The following is a 22,641-nucleotide window of genomic DNA, read 5'->3' as shown; positions in this document are numbered from 1 at the left end:
AATATTATTTGGGCAGTGACTCATTTTATTAATAAAAAAAACATTTATTTTTCATATTCACAAAAATACAAATGCAAATGGTTGTAATAATTTTATATAAATAAATTAGGTTATTAAAAATGGAATTCGATGGAAGCATTGGTATATAAAGGCCTCGCAGCAAAAGCGCTAGTATTTCCGGAGAACTTGGACAACATTGCTATCTGGTCCAATTGTGTTTTCAAACCATCCAGGAACCCATTGAAAATACAATGTTTTTTGTTGTAATGTAATATCACTTTTCCTAAACTACTGGACCGATTTTAAATATAATTTTAACAGCTAAGTACCTATTAATGTTTTGAAACTTGGCTCTCCATCTCTTTTGTTGCAAGGTCTTCAATTCTGCTTAACCCTTTTATAACAGACACGCATAGCTAGCCATGTGTCGCTCTCTATTTCGATAGTCTTTCAATATAAGCAAACTTGTAAAATAAGCTTATGTCAGATATAATCTTTGATGCATTTGTAAGATTATAAGTAATAACATAAAAAATCCTAATATTCGAAACTACCATTCATTCTACACGTCAGCTTTTTAAGCATATATCTTATACTTATATGTAGGTTTCATACAATAAAACTTTTTCATGTCATGGAGCATTGGGAACTTTCGATTCGTCAAGCACCGTACAATGTTTCTTTCCAAAAATGCTTTAAAAGCATGTGGAACTATTCGAGCTAATAATAGTAACAACATAAATAAAGTTACATGAATAAAGACTGAAATATAAACAAAATTGCATTTGAGACATTGTTGCAAGAGATTCAAAAAATCAGTTGTTAATTTGAAACGCTTTCACTCTAAAACTGCTGAAACTTATTTGATGAAATTTGGCACGATGACAAATGGTAGGTATCCAGGAAACGGTTATAGGATATTACACTTGGGAAGTAGATCTCTCGAAAAAAGGGCACTGTTTAGGTACTATTATTCATGTTACTAAGTAACACGTATGAAACAGCTATCGTATAATCCTGGAATACCTAGTGACTATTCCACTATGGGACAAAGTCGGAGCAAAGCTTATTATGACAAGCGTTTAAGAATTTTTGAAGTTTTGTTTCAGTTTAACTTTCGTCTCGGTTAATTTCGCTTACTCACAGTATCCATACACACCACATATAAACACCTAGCTAATTATTATGAAAGACACATTTACGTTATTTATGAAATATTATGCTAGACACAGACAATGTTTAGAAAACACTTATTCAAAAACAATTTGCATTGATAGAGATATTGGTACCTACATTAATTCTTTGAAAGTGTTATCTGCAATTAAAGGCACATCGCTTAACTTGTGACTTGGAAGTTTTAAAGTGTATAATACATCCATGGAAAACAGGTACCGCCTAGGTACAACATATGGTACCTACTTAGGTAAATACATTTATTCAGTAACGGAAATGGCCTTTTCTGGAACGTTCCTCGTGGTACACTCGCATCGGTGAGTATGTGCCGTTCGACGCTCCATTTGCATTTAGACCTGAAAGACATCAGAATTTTGTATTTCACTATTAAGTGTGGCTAGGCTATTCACTATGTCGTAGTGCTTTAATAATAGTATAGTCAGAAATATGGGAGCTATTCATCAAGATATATCTGATGATGAATAGGAGCTATTCCTGTTTTTGGTGCAAATTGTTAAGTGTACATCATACCTTTAGCGTTAAGCTGTCCATCAATAGAGCAAGCTTTTAGAAATAAATAAAATAAATTAGCACACCAACTACAAGTATTTATGACATAATAGAACAGAAGTGAGCATAAACATAATGTTTTTGAATGGGTGATAAACATCCACAGATCGTTCACACACACGGTAATGATGATTAGTTCTGATAGATAGACAGATAGATCTGATATCTATCAGAGACTTAATCAGTAAAGTCAGGTCTACGCTAGACGAACCGAGCACGAGCGAAGCACAAGCGGAGCCGTTCTCGGCTTGTCGTTCGCGGCGTCAAGTGTGGACGTACAACGAACCTACAACGATCACTGTTAGCAAATCCCTTTGTGTTCGTCAAAAACCGACAACAGGCGGAACGCAGCCGAACGGAATGCTCGCAGCGCGCTCATTAGAGGCTTGTAAGTTGGTCCACACTAAACGAATTGTGTTCGGCTCGTGCTCGGCTCTCCTAGTGTAGACGCAGCTTTACACTGACAATAGACAGGAGTGATGTAGACCAAAGAAACGATGGATGGAGTGTGTGAGAGTCGATATGGTTGGAAAGAATGTTACTCGCGAGATGAAGGCAGATAGAAGAGTATGGAAGGAGAAAACATCTTGCGCCGGCCCCAAATAAAATAGGCGTGACGAATGATGATAATATAATTAATGAGAATCACTATTTTTCAACCCTGTCTGGGTTTCCGAATAAAGGCAGGAGGATGTTGATGAGGAGTGACGTGGTTACCTTGCAGTAGGTGGTGCGGCGGCGCGACGGGCGCGGCCCCGCAGCGCGGCGCCAGCAGCAGGTGGTACAGCGCCAGGTACACGGCGGCTACCAGCAGTGCTGCCACGCCCAGAGCTCGGTACACAGTCCGCGCTGATTCTAGCGGCTGCTGCAGCGATACCATGCCGCCCACTATGGCGCCTAGGCAACGACCTGCGTGCAAAGGAGGGGTGTTTTAAAATTTTGTGGTGGCAGTACATTTCAATATACCTATGCTTCGTCCATCCCCAGTTTTTCAGTTTGCTATGTATCAACCTACATAGGTATTATACAATACTTGCATCGGTATTTGCGATATATGTAGTTTGAAATACATGTTACCTATGTTCAGACGGGAAATCATCAAAGTGGATTACCAACAATGAGGGAGTGTCAGACTCTTACCACCTTATTATAAAACGTGGTTTTAAGAAGTAGGTACCCGCTTTAGTAATAGCTTTATTCCACTGATTTTGTTCGGGACGGTGGTTTAAAGATGGTACAAAAGCTAGTAATTTTTTCAAACCACGTTTTATAATAAGGTAGGTATCTACTGACATCATGTTCCTTGGTAAGCCTTTTATGAAGCAGGGCCGCGGTAACTCTTTCAAACAATCCCGCAGGCTGCGGGACTGCCTTATGTTTCCAATTTTGATAGTAAATAGGTGAACGAATAGGCAGGCAGATAAGTAGGTAAAAAAAAAATTAAGGTATAAAATATCCTAAATGCTTTTACATATACTAACCGATACAGAAGTGCGCAATGACTGGCAGAGCTTGGCCTGTGGCAGTATACTTTCTCGGCACCAAGTGACGGAAGTATAGGACTGCTGTCACCCACACCAAGCTCAGCGTGAAAACTTCCAATATCTCGCACACTGCTACCCATGTGTAGTCAGTGCTGTATGCCAAACCTGAAATTTTAAAGGAAATTTTCCAAATGACTTGGGAACAGGACAGGAAGATGATGATGTTCCAATAAATTCTTAAACTGATTAATTAAATAATTCCGCAATAGGCATGACGACAGGGTTAAAAAAATGTGATTCTAATTATGTATATTAAATATTTACTATGATATAACGCAACAAAGATTAAGAGAGGTGGCTCGTGACGTCACGTCTATGTAAAATTTGTACCTAAGAGTGACGTAACACAAAATTCAATCATGTTGTATCTTCGTTGTTATTTGTTTGTAAGAGAAACGAAAAAATACGTGTCCATTTATTTCAGGGCTATTTAAAAGACGTACTATGTAATTCACTTTATTATAAAAATAGAACATACCAGTATATCGCACTCCGTAGAACGTGAAGGCCATGATGAAGATGTTGGAATGTCCGATGTAGTCGACGAGTGCTTCAGCCCACCACAGCGCGGGCACGGCCGGCAGGGCGCCTGCTGTTAGCGTCAGGCCCATCTCTGTCACCGTACCGTTCAGCTCTTGTACCGTCCTGGAGTAGGGACATAGAGAAAACATAGAATAAGAACTCAAAAGATATGATTCTACCGTCCTGCAATGAAGATATAAAGTATACCTAGAATTCCAACTCAAAAGAGAGAGAGAGGATTCTAAGAAATTCCAATCTAAGACGGCCCGGGCTTCACTGGTGACCATTAAAAGTGACAATTCGTTATCTGATAGATAAGGATAGGTGTATTATAATTTCTGCCAAATATTCCTATAGGAGACCCGTGAAATCAAGGTAGTCTATCCATGATATAAGTTCCTGCTAGGCTATCAGAGACTGTAACAGTCAACATCTCCCGAGCCTATGTATATTTTACCAACTATGTTAGGGTCGGCTTCATGAGAGGCTTTTGTCAGAGACCTTATCAGTAACCCGAGATATTGGCCATAAGAGGGTAGTGTCCTGGGTCGAAATAATGAAATAATATTTAGTACGCTTTTTAGATAATCAAAAAATATCGGATACGTATTTTTTATTTTTTTTATTAAACATAAAATGACAAAGATACAAAACTTCAAAATTAGGAGCCTTTTACATCATAATAAGTTCTGATACAATTTAAAAAAGAAAAAATACGTATCGCTTAATTTTGGACAATCTACAAGATGGACTAATTATTATTTTTAGGAAACTAGCCTACTAAGATAGTAAGGGCTTCAGGTGTATCCATGGCTTACTTATACCTATGTTTTCTAGCTAGCTTTATTGAATGGTTTAAACTTACCACGGAAGATAAGCATCGATGCCGCTCCATAGCGTGCCTAACAGCACGACGACAGCGAACACAGCGGCGGTCTCGGCCCCGTAGCGCCGCACCACGTTCATCGGCATCGTCAGCACGCCCGTCGCCGTGTGCCACCACCACTCCGGGGTTGAGAGGGGCATGTGGCTGTAATACGAAGGGAAATTTACTAAACTGATTAATTAACTAAACTAAACTAAAAAAAAAATAACTACGCTAACAAATTACAATAATTAAAGTCAAAGTCAAAATCGTTCATTGAAGGTAGGCTAGTACAGCAGAGCCCAGCAGGGCCAAGGTCTGCCGGGCTGCGGGATTGTTCGAAAGAGTTACCGCAGCCCTGGTACATAAAAAACCGAAGGAACACGACGGTTTTTAGTCAGTAAGACACTGACACTCCCTCTCCGCTGCTAACCCACAGCGGGAGGGGTCATTTGATTATTTTTTACGTCGTTAAAAAAAAGTTAGGCTAGTTTTAGCACTTTTTCACGTAAAATTTACAAAAGGACAGCATCCCCAAAAACGCCCGTTTCACCACTTCGTAGTGAAAGTGAAGGCTAGGAAGTGGTGAAAGGAGGGCGTTTTGGGAGGTGCTGTCCTTATATTTGATGATAGTATATTCTTTGCCATGTACATCAATTAAAGTTATCAAAAAGCAAACATAAATATTTTAAAATTTTGGACGACACGATGGGCGGTCTTAGCGTTAAATGCGATCTTACAGACATAGCTTTGGATGGTTTGAGACAAAAGTAAATTACCATATTATTATACGCAAAAGCAGTTGTATATATAGGTTTGTCTATAAATAGGTAATTAGAATTCATTCGTTACTGGATAAATTATTGCCTCTACGTATTAAAAACAAACAATATATGTATGAGCAGACTGTTGATAAGGCAGGTTTAATATTCTATGTATATTGATATTTTATTATGTACTAGCGGTTTTCCTGCGGTTTCACCCGCATCCCGTGGCAACTATAGTAGTAGTGAATAGTGATAGAATTTTTCAATTCGCTTAGTTGTTTCGGAGCGTTCCCTTTCTATGTTATTATTATTCTCCTCTTTATATGTTAGTACTAGCTTCTGCCAGCGGTTTCACCCGCATCCCGTGGGAACTACTTCCCGTACCGGGATAAAAAGTAGCCTATAGCCTTCCTCGATAAATGGGCTATCTAACACTGAAAGAAATTTTCAAATCGGACCAGTAGTTCCTGAGATTAGAACAAACTCTTCTGCTTTATAATATTAGCATAGATAGGCCATTTTGGAATTGTAGCCTATTTTATTTATTGCTTTAGTGAATAATAGCACAATGCTCACGTAATTTGCATTAAAGCATTATGACTATGATAAATAGATACCTACTCAGTCATGATTCATTATTCAAAAGATGCAGTAAAGCAAATCATCACTTCCTACGCATCCAAGGTATCACTGATTCATGTTTATAAAAGTGACGGCATTGACTATAAACAGCCGCTATTACAAAAGTATGCAAGAACACTACACATATAGGTACATATACATAGGCACTTACATAGTAAATCACATAGTTATTTCTCTGTAAATCGCAACTACGTTTTACAATCTAATTTTAACTGTCGTAAACGGCTAAAACCCTTGACATAGTCGTTTCACGAGAGTATATACGTACCTATCGAATAGTAGAATGAGCGCTCCAATAATCATGAAGACTGCGTGCATGATGAAGGGTACGACGTATGGTGTGTCGGGCATTTGTTCTGCGGCCAAGCCAGCCAGGGGTGGGAAGATGGCCAGGCCGAGAGTACCGAAGGCCAATTGCCTGCCGACATCACCGCGGCCCAGGGATGTTTCTCTCGTCGCAATCACGCAGGCGGCACAGAGCAGAGCTAATCCAGCAGTAGGCCAGATGTCCGCTAGAATTCTGGAAGATAAAGAATCATTGATAAATTAATATCAGGTAATTTCATAGTGAACAAATGGTAATTTTAAGAATTGTGGCTAAAATTGATTTTCAGTGGAAACAGTTTTTTTTCCTTGGCTATTGCACAATGTTATCCATATTTTTAATTGTTCCATTACTTGTAATTGAAACTTAAACCACAGCAAACTGTATTTTATTTTATTGTATTTAACAATTACATTTATAAATGAATGAAGTCTTTGTCATTCCGATAAGTACTTTATACTTATACTGTACCTATCTATGCCCCATACAGCCATTTTTGGTCGCAGATATGATAAAGATGTAACAAGTCGCAACAGTTTCGTAACAGGTACGACACAACGTGACTGTGTAGGGATTAGCTTTTATGTGTTGTAACGGTTCAGTAAAAATGTGACGGAAACTAGATTCAGTAACTTTGTGTGGTCGCTGTGTCGATACTTTACAGCTTAATTGGTAACCACACATTTTAGAAACTTTGCGTTTGGTTTGTAACCAGTGTGCAATGTTGACACAATTGTGTTGTAATTGGGTAGTAACATGGTGTAGTCGATGTTCCAGAACACTTTGACACTAACTTGCATATATAAAAACATGACGAGAGCCAGTTATTCTCAAACTGTCTATGTTTTCTGCTGTTATCAACCATTTAATGAAATTTAAAATGAGTAAACAACCAAAAACCTTACGTAAATTCCGATGGACTTCAACTTTTTACAGAAGAGTTAAAGAAATAAGTACCTACGCCCCAAAATATTGTACTCGTACGAGTACATGTAGGTTTTTTTTATTATAATAATATTTTTTTCATGATGTTGCATTGTTGGTAGGGCAAATTGACGGATACCCATTTTATTGAACTCAAAACTTATTCTTTTCTAGGCCATTTACAGGAAAACAGTACGGAATTTCGTACCGAGGAGCTTATTGGTATAGTCCCTAGTGCCAAAGTTTCAACTTTCGAGCTCCAAATCGCTGTTTTTTCTTTTTCTCGGCCAAAACAAGATGTCTTCGTCTTTAACCCAAGTACTCGATTCAAGCGATATTAATTCTGATGAGCCTTCTTTGGTTAGAACAATGCAAAAAGGCATCTTGATAAAAACTTTGGAAAACACTGTAACCAAATGTTAAGAGAAACCATCTTAAAAATCTAGTAATTTTGTAACAAGTTACCGTAACATGTCGACACGTGTCGACACATTATCGTAACTTTGTGACTAGTTGCGACGAGCATATTTTTCATAACAAACATCAAAAATGTTTTTTCATAGTTCATTATTTAGCAATTTTATGAGTAAATCTTGCTAAAATAATTTGTATTAGGATTAAAATATTTGATATTGTATTTAAAGGGAAGCTTTTGAGCACTCGATGTGCATCATTTTATATTTTTATTTTATTTTAACAAAATTTTTTCTATCGCCAGAATTATTAAAACATGATATTACGGTGGCGCGTTGGAAATATCAACACATTCAAAGAAATTACACAGTAAACTTTTTTTCCCAATAAGATTTGAGCATTATTAACCATATTAATTAATGAAAACTAAAACTTTGTTTACTTCATTATCATTATCATACTTCAACCATCATTTTGGGATTTTGTATTATTTCGTCGTGTCACTCACGCACGAGCCAACGAAATTGATCGAACGAATGAATGATTGAATGATTAGTGCGAACTCTGGTTAAAATATGGTAACAATGTTACGACACGGCGACGTAAATTAGAAACCAAATGTTACTTGTTTATTGTGTCGAGATCTTCCCCATTTTTAGTTGCAGCGACGGCGCTAACACGGAACGTCGACGAGATTATGTTTCGAGATAGATCAGTGTCGACACTAAGTGTCGAAACGGTTACGTTATAGTTCGCAAAAATGGTTATATGGGTGAATTCATTTATTTTTTACATCCACCACCTATTACGTTGCAAAAGGAAAATACATATAAGTTGTACTAAAGTCTAAACTAAAACTACACGTCAGGCTTCACCACGACGATCATGAATCGTTGTCATGTAAGAAAGTGGGAGAATTTTTGGGGGCTCAATTATGTAAGAAGTATAGGAGATAGTTGGAAACTTTCAGTTAACCTAATCAAAAAGCATATCTCCTTTTAAACTCACCGTACAACTAGATAAGTCCAGAAGGTATAGCTCGGGTCTCCGATGATCAGCCGACATTCGGCGTCGGCTAGAACACCGTCGGGTTCGTCATAAGGGTCGAGCACTTGGCACCGCACGGCCGGTCTACAGTCCTCGTCTTCTGTCACTTCGGCCAGGCGGTTTGGAGGCACCAGGCATTGGGATGGTCCAGCTAAAATTAACATAACATGAATTACGAACTGGTTTTACAAAAAAGGGCCATGAAAAATGGAATCACAGTCATCATCTCCCGATCCTTTTTCCAACTATGTTGGGGTCAGCTTCCAGTCTAACTGGATGCGGCTGGGAACCAGTGTTTTACAAGGAGCAAATGCCTATCTGACCCAGTTATTAGGGATACCCTCTACTTAGAGTGGTGTCAGACTTACTGGCTTCTGACTACCCGTGACGACTGCCAATGATTTTCGATGACAGTTGGGACCTACAGTAAACAGTTTATCGTGCCCTCCGAAACACAGTCGGACAACATACAAACTTAGTTGTATTGGTACTTTCCTGATCCGAACCCATGCACACTTGAGAGGTTGGTTCTTTACCCACTAGTCCACTACGAGTCTTCTTAACGAAATGGAATCATAGCAAGAGTAGTTACCTGTCCTATAAGTGCACCAATCGGAGTCAGCAGTGCTATTATCTTCGGGCAGCTCCGGCGCTATCAACGACAGAGGCACTCGAAGCCTGGCCTCGTGCTTCATGTACACCAAGCACTGACCGTTGTAGCAGAAGTGAGGGGGATTCACTTCGAAGGGCATCGCCCGTCCCTGCGGAATCAGCTCCTCGTTGTCCGTCACTGGTGCTTCCGTAGTCTGCATCATTGAGGAGAGAAACAAATAAAAATTATTGTCTGAGCTCTGAATTGGAACATCTTCTAATGTTCAATTCAAAGACGTCCACCGCTGAATTAAAGCCTCCCCCCATCCAAATTAAAACATTGCACTCAAACATACTCAAATGATAAAGTTGTTAAACTGTTCAATTAGCGCCGTACCTTTGAAGTGTAAACCCAATTAATTAACATCATAAACATAAATTAGCATTGTGATTGAAGCTGGTTGAATATTTAAGTTTTTTTTTACATTAAATAGCTAGTATGTTACCGTGGCGTTGGCGACGTTAAGGTACATAGGGCTAAGAGTAGTCGTAGTGGATGTGGTGGTGAAGGGCTGTTTCACCCATGTCATGTTCTCGTCCGCACATCCGTACTCACACGAAGTCACCGCCAACACTCCTGTCTGCAAAATATTGAAGGGAACATAGGTTGATCTGTTAAGTATAACATAGCTCTGAGGATAAAGACATTGTTCGAATGGCATAGTCTTACGACAGCAACGTCAACGCTATTTAGGTACTCACCTTTTCCCCAGACCATCGGTTGCAGCGCATATCCTCTTTGCAGACTTCTTGCATAACGTAAGCGCTGTCTTCATCACACATGAACAGGACTTGAGGTCTTCGAGCCTATGGAACAGGAACAGTTATGTCAAATTCAAAGCTTTAAAGAGTTAGAAAATTATGTCTTTCATTTTCGTAGGCTGTTGTTACCTCATGTCGCTGCGTGTAAGGCACGGCCAGCAGAAGCGTATAGAAGACTGCACTGAGGATAAGGCAGGCAGCTGTGATGACTCGCAGCAGGCGTCCAGATCCGCTCGGGTTAGTCCCACCGCCAGTTGACCCGCGCCCTACTGACAACCTGCCAGGAATAAGGTTGTTACAATTCAAACCCGCCTGCAAAGCCTGCAGAAAAACTTTGGCAATTTATTTCGCTTTAATAGCGTATATTAAGTAACAATCTAGCTAGAGTAAGTACAAATAGATTTTTTTCTCACAGTTAGGCTGACTTAATTAAAGCTCCGATAGCATTGTTGCAAAACATGCCTAATTCGTTTCTAGATCTTAAAAGGAACAATAGATGACTATTAGTCCATAATACTTACTTATCAATGAGAGGCCCCAACAAGGCCGGGCCAAGCAACGCAATACATGGCGCGACAGCTGATATAAGGCGAGCTTCTCCCTCATCTAAACCCACTTCTAGAATGTGCAGTGGTAGAAACGGGAAAATGCAGCCAATACCTAAGAAAACAAAGCAAATGATATACTACATAGAAGGCTAAATGAGAATTTATTGGAGTTAATTGAAGAAGTACCGCAATTAGCAACGCTGACGAGTTTCGCGCCAGAAAAAATAATTATAAAATTCGTGCTCGCAAACATCTCAATAAAAGAGTTTGTGAGAAATAAGTGGCAGCATATGGGTCATGCTGGCCGCAATGCAGTGGCAAGTCCGAGGTGAACGGTCCCTAAATCATTCTATAGGTAGCAGTCACCGCTCCTTAGAAGGCAAGTTGCAACAGAGCAGTTTGAATTATTGGCTGTGTGCTACCTAACCGTCCGTGATGACTTGGACCACTTTTTATAGGCGAGCCTACTGGGATCGACGACAATCTTGTTCTTATTTCATTGCCCAAGAAGGGAGCAAACATGCATGGTTATTTATTAGTAGTCTGTGAAGTGATTTACAATTTAAAGATTTTATGTGTGCTTTATAAAACCAGTTGGGTTTTGTCTTGCAGACTTTGTGTAGACCTCTAGACGTTGCGAGTTAAGAATGTTTCTGTGTACCTATCTACTAAGTACATACTTACATTGTTAGGTAGACATTTACAATTATACAAAGAGGGGTGCATTCGTCTTTTTGATAACATCTTTGTAAGATATCGATTAACGCATAAGGTAGGTAGGTAGTTCCATAATTTTATAAGAGTACAGAACCACATAAGTATTTAAGAGACTTGAAACCTTACCCGAGAGAAAACAGAAGAGTACGCATTTTAGCGTGATAAGGTTCTTATTGACGAGTTGCTTCATCGTTGCTGTTTTTGTCGTAACTCGAGACAGAGGAGTTATTCAAGCATCTTGTATAGGTATCTGGAACAAAAATGTCAACATGCAATTTTGATCGTCGCAGTTATAAAACAGAGCAATTATGCTTGTAAGAACTCAGATTTATGTATCTGTCATGAATAACGTGCTAACATAAATATTCTACTCTTGCAGAATTGGATTCCAAAAGAATGCGACCCCGCCACGCCAGACATATCTAGCGGTTGGTATTTACTAGCTACCGAGACTCTTTTCACTGCGTGCGTGACTATGCAAATTAACAAAAACGTATAAAAACCACAAACAATCAATGCAACGCGTTAGTGAATTGGGGCCACGGTCACTTATTTAAACGCCTACATCACCGACGGCGTCTCGTAGTGACAACCAATGCCAACTGTTGTAGCATTAAAATAGATGCCATGAGGTGACTGTTACAATGATCTCATCCTGAACACAACAGTGGACAAACGTGCTCATAAAAAGTTTACGGAGCATTGCGTGATAGCCGGACACTCATTGACTCTACATAGTTATGAATATAGCTCTCTATCTTATCTCTGAAGGTCTAAAACTTTATGCATCAATCAGCATAATGATTTCAAAAGAACCGAGAGAACAAAATCATATTTACTAGATCTATTCATTAATGTTCTGTGGTTCTATATATCACCCACAAAGTTATTCAGTCTAACTTTCTAGTAACACTTGAGACGCAAAGTCGGCGAGAGCGATAATCTGTTGTGAGATGAATGGTCACATCGCACGTATGATTATTCTTACTTCCTTATTTTATTTGCCACCGTCTCAGACAATACGGACCTACTTACTTAATTACTAAGATTTTGTTTTCATTAATTTTGTAAACTTCGCTGATATGACATTACATCACAGTTTTTAAATATAACGTTTGACTCATTCTCTGCTTATTATTAAATCGTTTCCTTGGCATAATTTATGCTCTTTTATTGGAGTTCTAATTCAGTTTATTATTTGATGTTTCAAAATTCCAAAATCTTCCAGTTTCCTAATATCAGATGTGAAAAATTTTAATTATGTAAATATAGTAACTCCGTATAAATAAAGTCTAATTTTGAATGAAAACTGACAGACACAACCGGAAACTTATTTTGCTAATGTACATGAACACACATGAACGTAGACGTTGTGGCAAAAACTGCAGTGGAAACTTTTATTTCTCCACTTTATTAATAAGTATGAGGTTCAGAGGGGTCGACCGGCGACTTTTTGGGCTCATGATATTTCGGCGCTTATTATAAAGGGTATCTGGTTATCGCTGTGTGTGGGTAACTGGGTTACGATCGAGTAAACATAAACACGAGCGACCCATACTTTCTCATGACAGCTGTTTTCACAGACATGCCGTTTCGGATGTGGCAAACCGCCAATTTTACAAAAATTTTGAAACTGCCATTATTTTATTGATAACTGTTTGTTTTAATAAATTAATTCATCGAAAAGTTCTCAACCCAAAAAATTAGGCGTAACAAATTGGTACCAGCTAGGTACCTACTTATACAGTTCAATTTATTCTAGTCCTACATGGTTACAATAAAGCTAAATGTTAAATTACATATTTCGTTTGCGTGTCTAAAGGCTCTTTGATGAATAAGCACCGAGAGGGCACGGCAACGGTCGATGCCTGAAATTCGGCAAAGCCGACTGACATTGCGAAATTATTTTGAGACAAAATAAAATTTATTATAAGAATTTAGTGTTGCATGTGTACAAATAAATTAGATTAGAATGTGTGTCGGTTTGTCAGTGGCAGTGGCGACGCATATCTAAAAACGGTCTGCGAACATGATCAGGCACCGTAACCAACTGTCACGACGCAGTCAGCCACTGTTTATACTTTAAATTATGACCGTTAAAGATTTTCTTGATCATATCAAAAACTACTTCAATAACAACAACGAAGCAAAGATTTTGGACATGGTGTGAGTACATTATCTCAAAGGACTAATTTGTTTCAGTACCTAGAGCTAAATATAGAATACAAAACGTTTACATCGATGACTCAATGTTAGGTACATTAACAATTTCAATGCATCCAAAGGAAATAAAAGCTAAACAACAAGAGCGTTAACGAACGTTATGAATAATCATGATATCTGCTGTTATTTCTAAGTTATTTTCTGGCGAGAATCAAAGATCGGAAGACACATCAAATTAAAAGTAGCCGTTTTTGTTTGGGAAAATTGGATCACCAAAGATGCAACAGTTAAGTACTACCTACTTACTTGGGAAGTAAGGAGGCAATACTTGTATGTTGAGATTTATATAGTAAATGTTACAATGCGGATAACAATAAAGATAGATAGATATTAAATGAAGTCATTAGATAGGTGCCCACTCTACTTTTTCATTTGGTGAAAGCTGCAATAAACTTAATTGCCAATAACTCTAAATGTCTTTAGCAATTAAAGTTTTTCATGGTTGTTAATTCGGGTAATTGAAAATGTTGTTCACTATGTAGATCGAGGAGCGGATAGACGAGAAAGTGCCACCTATCTAATAAAGAATCTAAACTATGTCTAGAGCTGCTGTTTCCATGTAGGTACGCTAACCATCTTCACTGTCCATTCACCCAATGCGTGATCTAAGGAGATACTTAGGTCGATGAAATTGATTGAATGAAGACGGCAGAGTTGACAGACCAATTTAATTCACTGTAGTCTGGCCAGCCACTTGTTTCTACATCGCTAGTTGAATTGTAACTTATGTCTACATAGACTTATGTACATAGCGAGCATACCACCTTTATACGAAGTGGCAGGAAAAATCGATAAAGTAAGCGATAGAAACTGGCACACCATACTGTAACTTCGATGTAATCACCTATAGGTATAAGTAGGTATGTTAGTTATTACTGAATTCCTGGCATTGAATTAATTATGTAACTTAAGTCAGTAGTGGCAGCGTATTTAGATTATGTAATGATGTAACTTGTTGTATGGTATCTGCCTTATCACCTGTAATTTTATTAGTTTCTGTTCATGTATCACGAGTGTGCTTAGGTACACACTTTGTTTTCACTAGCTTAATATTATGTAGTTACAGTTGTCACAGCTGTCAGTACTGTGCTATACTTATAAGTAGAGCATTTTACAGCTTGAACGGCCCAGCAGGCTCATGGAAATAAAAAAAAACTCAAAGTCGCTTAATATTACATATCAAGTCCGCACGAACAAAAAATGTTAAAAGAAAGCTGCATTTATCCGCTGCAGATAGTCAAAAGTTATACTTTAGCGTTTCATATAAACCAGTCATGACACCTTAATTGATCTACGCAATAAATGAAAGTTTGGTCGCCTGACTAAATGAAATCAACGCAAAGCAAACACGTTCAAAATGTTCGTATCTATTTTTGGGTCCATTACAGACGCATATTTCATAAAATTATAGTTATGCACATAGTTTTTTCAGGTTTCACTAAATTGGGTAGATGCTTTGTTATTTTCACTCAATGCATTAATGAGAATCAGTGTCTTCGATGAATACATAATGTAGTAGGTATTTATTAAAATAAATTGACAGCATCGCAAGTGAAACAATAGCAGTTTCATTCCACGTATTACTTACAATACAATATCAAGTACAGCACCTTGAACGTGCCTTGACCGGCTGAATGGGGACAGGTTTAAGGAGCTGAGTCTTACGGCTACAGGCTTAGAGCCATGCCGTGTTGTTATATTATAGTTGTGCCGACATTTGCTCGGACCGATGGCGTCACCGCTATAATCGGCTAAGGTCTGTTGCTGCCTTGTGCCCGAACGAGTCGCTGACGCCCCCGCCAGTCGCTTTACAAATACCATCACACTATAATTCAATCAAGAATGATGCAAACGACTCTGATGTAAGCACTCATTTATAAAAACGATGACTTCGTACTTACTCATGCTCGCATAACGAAGGGCTAGGTCAGAAAGCGAGAGTTATGCTCTCGCTTTCCTGTTAGATAAAGCCTACATTGGAAACTTCATTAATAAATAAACCAACTATAATAGAGTCTAATGTTTGCCTAACAGAGCTGCAATTCTTCGAAGCGTGCATTCAAATAGCTTAGTTACAATTTGTAGCGGTGCAGATTGACTATTTAATTTCAAATCACGTTCGTCATTGCCGTACTTAGTCACGAAAAGGACCTACATAACATCAGTAATGCCTTACAAAATTGTCTTAAATGGTATTTGAGCAGCTAAGGAGGGACTCTTCTCCATTCTCAATATAAAGGATCCTTGCGAAGAAAGCCAGTCAGAAGCATATTGGACCCTGCAACATTTTTTTCACTGCGAAAGTAATTTATTTTTTGTGGTACCAAAAAAATATAAAAGAACGACTGATATAGGGTCCAGCACTGGGACTGGACTATATTCATCTGTTCTACACAGTAAAATTGTATATTCACTGAATAACAGACAAGTCTAGAATGTTCTAATGGTTTACTCTAAATTTTCATGGCGTAAGTGAGATTCAATCCTGCAGGTCTTTTGGATCTACTTTCTTTACAGTGCATTTTGCTTGAATGCTTTCTAAGTATAATATGGTACGTTACTATGTTATAAATGTATTCTTTTGTAGGCATGTGGTAAGAATAGACTATGTACACGTAAATATACTGCTTCATTATGATAAACTTTAACCTTAAATGTATGAACAATGTCATACGGGCGCAAAATAAATGACGGTTATGTTCTGGCGGCATTCTGGCGGTATTTTACAGTTACAAATTGGCATAATTTTGATGGGTTAAATATAGTTACATACCCGACTACATAGGGCGTACCTAGTAATGCTGCATTATACCTAGAGCGCATACATTTCGCGACACTATGATGCAATTTGGCTATTCACCAACATTCCCGCTAGGCTAGTCTTCCGTGTGCTCTCAGTGCTCTATTTAATTTTATAGCACCGCTTTTAATTAGATTTCGTTATTTCGCAGAAAGAAGCTTTGGGATTATTGGGATGGTTGATTCGTATTGATAAAGCCCTAACACCTTCATGGACCAGTACCTACTGCCACTGCGGATTTTCTTTTAATCGACACACCTAGATATATTTATTTCGAAACAAAAAATGTTTTTTTATTTATCTGCAATTCCCAATGGCTCTTGGACAGATATAAATATGGAATTCAACGGAAGAAGGTAATAATTAGAATAAATGAATGAGTAAGATGGCTGTGAATTGGCAGTTCATTGAACTGTCATGTCCGGTCGTGGCGAGACGCGACGATACATATTATAATACTCAAGGGAGAGTGGAGGTGGGTGCGTCTTTGCACCGATAAGAACTCGCCGTCACGCTGCGAACATCTGGGCCATATGTCGTATTGTTTCACCTACCTTCTTAAGTACATACATACAAAGAAATGCAGGTAATGCTGAGGAACATAATCTCTCCAAGACAGCGATTTTCAGGTTTAACTCAAGTTTACTGAAAATGAGAGCATCTTGCTCTCATTTCAAAAATATTTCTCACGCGGCGACTCATACTACATTATGTTGAAACCTTTAAACTGCAACTTTACTGTTATCTTTATCTTAAAACTTCTCATAACCATTTAAATAACAATAAGTCAACGTGGGTGTCCACAAGACTTGCATTGCTCAACAGCATCATTGTTATTTTTGTAACATGCAGCTCATTTATTGGAGTCAAGAAGAAAACGACAAACACTGTCATGAATGTGAGTGATTCATTTGGTATAACCATTACGTACTCGGTATCAGTTGAACCCTGACAACTTAGGCCATGATTTATTATTGTCACATTAATAAAACAGTATTTTCCTATCAATTTGTTGTACAAACTTAAAGAGATCCATCATCAACTACAAAGGAAGTATTACAATTCTACATGTGATAAATGAAAACCGCGTTTTTATTTTTCAAGGACTTTCGAAATACTTAACTCGCTTTCCCGGAAAAATGGGTAATCTAATCATCCACTCTGTCCGAATCATTGGGCTGTAAATGTTTAGTTAATTGTGTAAGTACTTATACTTACGGCCAGTTTCTTCATCAAAAGTTAAAGTTAAAGTAATGTCTAAAGTAAAAGTAACGGTCAAATTCGTTTTTTCAAGGCTAAAGTGACAGCAAAATTCATAGAAAAAATTAATTTAACCGTTACTTTAACTTTAGACATTACTTTGACTTTTACTTTGGCTTTAACTTTTGATGAAGAAACTGGCTGTTAGAGGTTCAGAAGGAACAGTACCTAGTTACATATATGTCAGTACAATGTTGTAAGCGCCGTTATTAAGTTTGGCAATCATTATAAGTACACTATAAGTATTATATAAGGTTATTGTCTCGCCCAACCCACGTGTATCGTGGAATAATGTTTCTTATAAATAACCATGCTATATTGTCATGGTGATTACGGTGGCAGAGTCAACCGCCAAACTTTTTATTAGCACATAGAACGGAAGTCGTGCGTGATGCCATAACTCTACAAAATGTGCTATAGTTTTTAAACAATCGACTCAAATATGGCAGCCGTGTGAACTTGAACATGTGTCTTATTGAATTAGTTGAAATTGTTCTTGATATATAGATTGTGTAATGATGGATTAACAACCAACGGCACAATAATCCACAAGTACCTATCAGTATGCCAATTCTCTGAAATTGAGATGGACATAGGTGATCTCACGGTACCGTCAGACAGACCCAATTTAGAAATATCTACATATCTGTTTACGAGGTGTACGTATGGTTGAGGACTGGACTGGAACGGCATCGGCATTAGCATAATTGGAGGTCGGCAGCCGTAGCTGCGGAACCGGTTGGTTCGTGGTACGAATATGACGTCATCACTGACATCACCGTAGGATTGCCAATTCTATAAAAATAATATGAAAGTTGGATATTTTAAAAGTCACACGATGGCCGCTTCATGGGCACCGAATTATATCTCAAACTTGTCAGTTAATAATGACGCTAACTTAATTTAAGTTTAATTAAAAGAAACCTTTCTGTAAAGGCTATTGTTAATACCATTAGCAGCGGTGCAAAAACGCCCATGTGATAAAATTGAATATGACTCATATAAACAAATGTTCACCTTGTTTATGTCGCCTAGAGCTAGAACATAAACACTCTAAGGGAGTATATAGGTATTATGTAATCGGATAAAAAGAAAGCCTCGAGTTTTGTTTTTAAATTAAATAGTGATTACTCTTAGGATCTCTCACATCACATTCTGGAGTGATACATAAAAAGGGGTAGGGAATGGAAAACATTCCTACATTTTTATTGTAGTGTAATACACGCGTAAGGTGCGGCATTCCACCACCTAGTTTTTATTAATTAAACTGTCATCAACAGTCAACAGAAAATCTGGTATCTAGGTCGGCACACCTAACAGGGCACAGAGGCGGTCGGGCCCAACCCTACAGAACTGTGCCACCCGCCCCTAACAACACCTACAACATTTATTTTTATTCGTGGTACTTTAATAATCATAATAAAAGTGCTACTTTATGTATTACTGCTCAGTTTAGAGACAAATTAATTACTAGCTTAGGCAGATGGTTCTTACTATAATTTTTAACCGCCTTCCCAAAAAGGAAGGTTGTCAATTCAGATGTTTTTATGTTTTTTTTTGTGATTCTCGGTGGAATTTGGAACAAACAAACTGGAAAGTGGGAGGAACATACTGGAATTTAACACATACCAGGTTAATGATAGATAATGCATCTTTAATCATCATGTGAACTGGACTACAAGGTGTATTGAACGAGTTGGGTAATTATTATGATATCAAAACACTTATCGAGTCTTTTGATATTGGGACTTGTAATAGAACCCTGCGCACTGCGCAGTCGTCTTTTTATGGGACACTAGCTTTTGCCCGCGGCTTCGCTCGCGGTAAGAAGTATACAAACTTTCATCCCCTATTTTATCCCCTTAGGGATGGAATTTATCAAAATCCTTTCTTAGCGGATGCCCACGTCATAACATCTACCTGCATGCTAAATTTCAGCCCGATCCGTCCAGTGGATTCAGCTGTGCGTTGATAGATCACTATGTCAGTCAGTCAGTCAGTCAGTCAGTCACCTTTGAGTTTTATATATTTAGATTTTTAAAAATGCGCACTTTTTCGCCAAGACTTTTGCCTGACCTGGAACTTGGAAGGGCTTGAAAATTCAATCGAAGATCTAAAGATAAATAACAGTGCAGACAAAAAGGAGAATAGATACATAGGTATAAATAACTGGAAAATAACCGACGTATTTTATCCAGGTATTGGAAGCATTTCCGAGGGACGCACGCGGATGAATCCGCGGGATACGCTGGTAATTAATATAAACGCCGTCCAACTCGATTAAAAAAACGAGGTTAATGCCTTTGCTGTTTTATTAGTTAAAACTATAATTCAAAATTTTTAATTTATGTACAAGCACATAAAGCTGCTGACTAACGGCCAACTGAAACATTTGCTGGTAGATATAAATAATATTTAAGTAAGCACATTATCTACATATGTGCTAAACCTGTTTCTAGTTTTATTATTCCGGCATCTATCTGACGAGTTTGGCATACTCTACCTACGGCAATAGTTTTAGGTTTAATTCTTTAAAAAACTAGATTGTTGTAATTCTTTGCGAATATTTTCCTCTTGAAAATAAGAAAATGTGTCACATGTGCGTAGATAGAAGATTATATGTAGAGTCGCGTCAATAAAGACTGATTTGATACAGACCATTACTAGATGTAACTTGGTATATGTTTGGTAATCTAGCAGCTTCAAAAGAAGCTTCCTTGAGGACACTGCCACATTCTTCACTTGGTCAGACTAGGGTGATAATGTGATAAGGTACTACTCCAAACCATTCCATATTAGTACCTACCCACCGACCGATGGCATGGATAAGGAAAGGGATAAAAGAGCTTCTAACTTTCTTATAGGAGAGCCTGCTGTAAGAGATTTATGGAGAATCATGCATTGCCTTTGTGGGTACTTGATTGTTCTATTTTTCTTCTTGTTTCATAAACTGTTAAATAAATAAATATGGACCCTTTCTATCGGACAAGACAGTCATAAGAACGAAGATGGACTCTCTTGTATACATATAAGTAATTGAGGAAGTTAATTTTAGGAGTTTTGTTGTAACACGGTTTCTCTGCGAAATTAACACTGACTCTTTGTTGTGTTTTGATGGGAAAATGCTTTCAAGGTTAAAGATTTCGATATGGATAGAGATAGAGAGACCTGCAGGTCTAGCTCCGAAACTCTTCTTTAAAACTGATGGAACAAGTAAATAAAGCATGGAGATAACGCGTTCATATAATTGTGGTATGACGGTGTCTGCTGGAGAAGAATATCATACGCAGTTTTTATCAGTTTGCCTGCAGCAGCAGTTCCCACAGGGTGTAGGTGAAACTACCTTGTGGCAGCCAATACAGGAGAACAATACACATTAGGTACAATATATATAGCCCGTACATGCCTTTAAACTTTATTTGTAGGTATACTGGACATTCGTGGACAACTAAGTTTAAGTAGACATACTATTTTGAAATCAACATCGTACCTACAAGCTTGGCAATTGATTCTCATTCCTTTTCTGTAAAAGACGAGGCTGGCTGTATAATGCTGCAGGGATATAAAACACCAAAGTTCCTCATGTTGTTTCTTGCAGTTTATTTTGACTTTGAATAAATGTAGAGTTAAGCGTTTCTCAATTACCTACAGATTCCCACCTGTTACTACACCATCGAAATTATTTCATTAGAGTTAAGAAAACTGAAAAGTAAAGGTACCCTCTTAACTACAACTAAAAAACTGAACCCTAATAAAAATAATACTTAGGTGTTGGAATATTTACCTCACTGAAAAACGAATAAAATGTTTTCACACTGAACTTCACTTTTGTTATAAATCGCAACATCCAAATCCCACTGTCTGCACACTTTTTGGCGGTCAACGTGTAAGAGAATCCAGTTTTACCTAATAAAGTTTATACTTTTTGATATGTAACTCCGTTAAATAAAGTAATGTTCGCGCATACCGTGCGGTCTCATACAGTAAAGAAGCGCGGCCAGTCAGCGGGTCAAACGCACACTAAACTACGAACGACTCCATCACAAATACTGCTACGCTGCCATACACACTGGCCGTCCAATGTGAGTCGAAGTCTACCGGGTGTCAGAAATCCATTGCTGTACTCGTAGCTCAGCCGAACATCAAATAGACTGAAAATAAAGCAATGGTTTCGAACTCGTCCGAATTGGACAAATGTGGCCGGCCGGCATTTCACTGCGCGAATGCGACACGCTCGGTCGCCCTACGTCGTTTGTTGGTGAAGGTATCACAAATGTATTTTGCCGCTAACGTGATGACTTTTCCCAACTTCGCGAAAACCTTCGGCGTGTTAGTTAAAATATTTATAAGTACCTGACTTAAAAGCGGCTTAGGGCTTAACCCAGGAGATGGACATGGTTATCTAGCTAGAGAAGAAATTTTATCGGGAAATTGTTGAAACCGTGGGCAGAAGCTAGTAACTAATAAAAAGGAAAATAAAAGATGTAGGTACATATTAAAAGCGATTTCAACCCGACTTGGGAACCAAAAACGAGACCTCGTGCACAGTAGTCGTGGTATGCGATAACTAGACCAACGAGGCAGTTAAAGTGTGACATAAAATATATTGTAACATATTATGTGTTCAAAGTTAATTATGTTACAAAACGATGTTATTATTTTGGCGCCAAAACATAAACAATTTTCTGTGCGTGAAGTTTACAAAACAAGAGCTAAATGCCTACCTACCTAATTTAAAGCCATGGTTTAAAAATATAAATATAAAAGTAATTCAAAACGTTAACTAACGTTAACTATTATAGTAATCTGTGATATTACTTACCTTTCTAGTTAGATATAACACGGGGTTTCTGTGGGTGTTTGGATCTGAGGAAATACTTCGAAAGA

General features: G+C 38.1%; 1 protein-coding gene across 2 annotated transcripts; it reads right to left on the bottom strand.

Annotated features, from left to right (window-relative positions):
- Positions 1-8: 8 nt before the first annotated feature.
- LOC110378244 (uncharacterized) lies at positions 9-21,795 on the bottom strand. 2 transcript variants are annotated; one of them, XM_064036735.1, is made up of 14 exons: positions 21,539-21,794; positions 11,598-11,721; positions 10,728-10,866; positions 10,336-10,483; positions 10,147-10,251; positions 9,891-10,025; positions 9,386-9,599; positions 8,755-8,944; positions 6,352-6,603; positions 4,675-4,839; positions 3,766-3,932; positions 3,225-3,392; positions 2,461-2,652; positions 9-1,529 (listed from the first exon to the last, which is right to left on the bottom strand). In XM_064036735.1, exons 2-14 carry the CDS (start codon positions 11,659-11,661, stop codon positions 1,438-1,440), a joined length of 2,031 nt encoding a protein of 676 aa, XP_063892805.1. In that variant the 5' UTR covers positions 11,662-11,721; positions 21,539-21,794; the 3' UTR covers positions 9-1,437. The 2 variants fall into 2 exon arrangements, with proteins under 2 accessions (XP_063892805.1, XP_063892806.1); XM_064036736.1 differs by lacking the exon at positions 9-1,529 and adding an exon at positions 1,673-1,737 and having other exon boundaries at positions 21,539-21,795.
- Positions 21,796-22,641: the final 846 nt, after the last annotated feature.

This window comes from Helicoverpa armigera, chromosome 10 (genome assembly GCF_030705265.1).
Source record: "Helicoverpa armigera isolate CAAS_96S chromosome 10, ASM3070526v1, whole genome shotgun sequence".
NCBI classification, from domain to species: domain Eukaryota; kingdom Metazoa; phylum Arthropoda; class Insecta; order Lepidoptera; family Noctuidae; genus Helicoverpa; species Helicoverpa armigera.
Note: the sequence above shows the minus strand (reverse complement) of the source record. Positions and strands in the feature narration are given on the sequence as shown.

What these genes read in the sequence shown, in the direction of transcription:
- LOC110378244 (XM_064036735.1), bottom strand. Translation starts at nt 11,661, where the DNA reads ATGAAGCAACTCGTCAATAAGAACCTTATCACGCTAAAATGCGTACTC. An exon ending in TGGACTTATCTAGTTGTACG is followed by an intron (nt 6,604 to 8,754) that starts GTGAGTTTAAAA and finishes TTTATCTTCCAG; the next exon opens with AATTCTAGCGGACATCTGGC. An exon ending in CATTGCGCACTTCTGTATCG is followed by an intron (nt 2,653 to 3,224) that starts GTTAGTATATGT and finishes CTTTGCACGCAG; the next exon opens with GTCGTTGCCTAGGCGCCATA.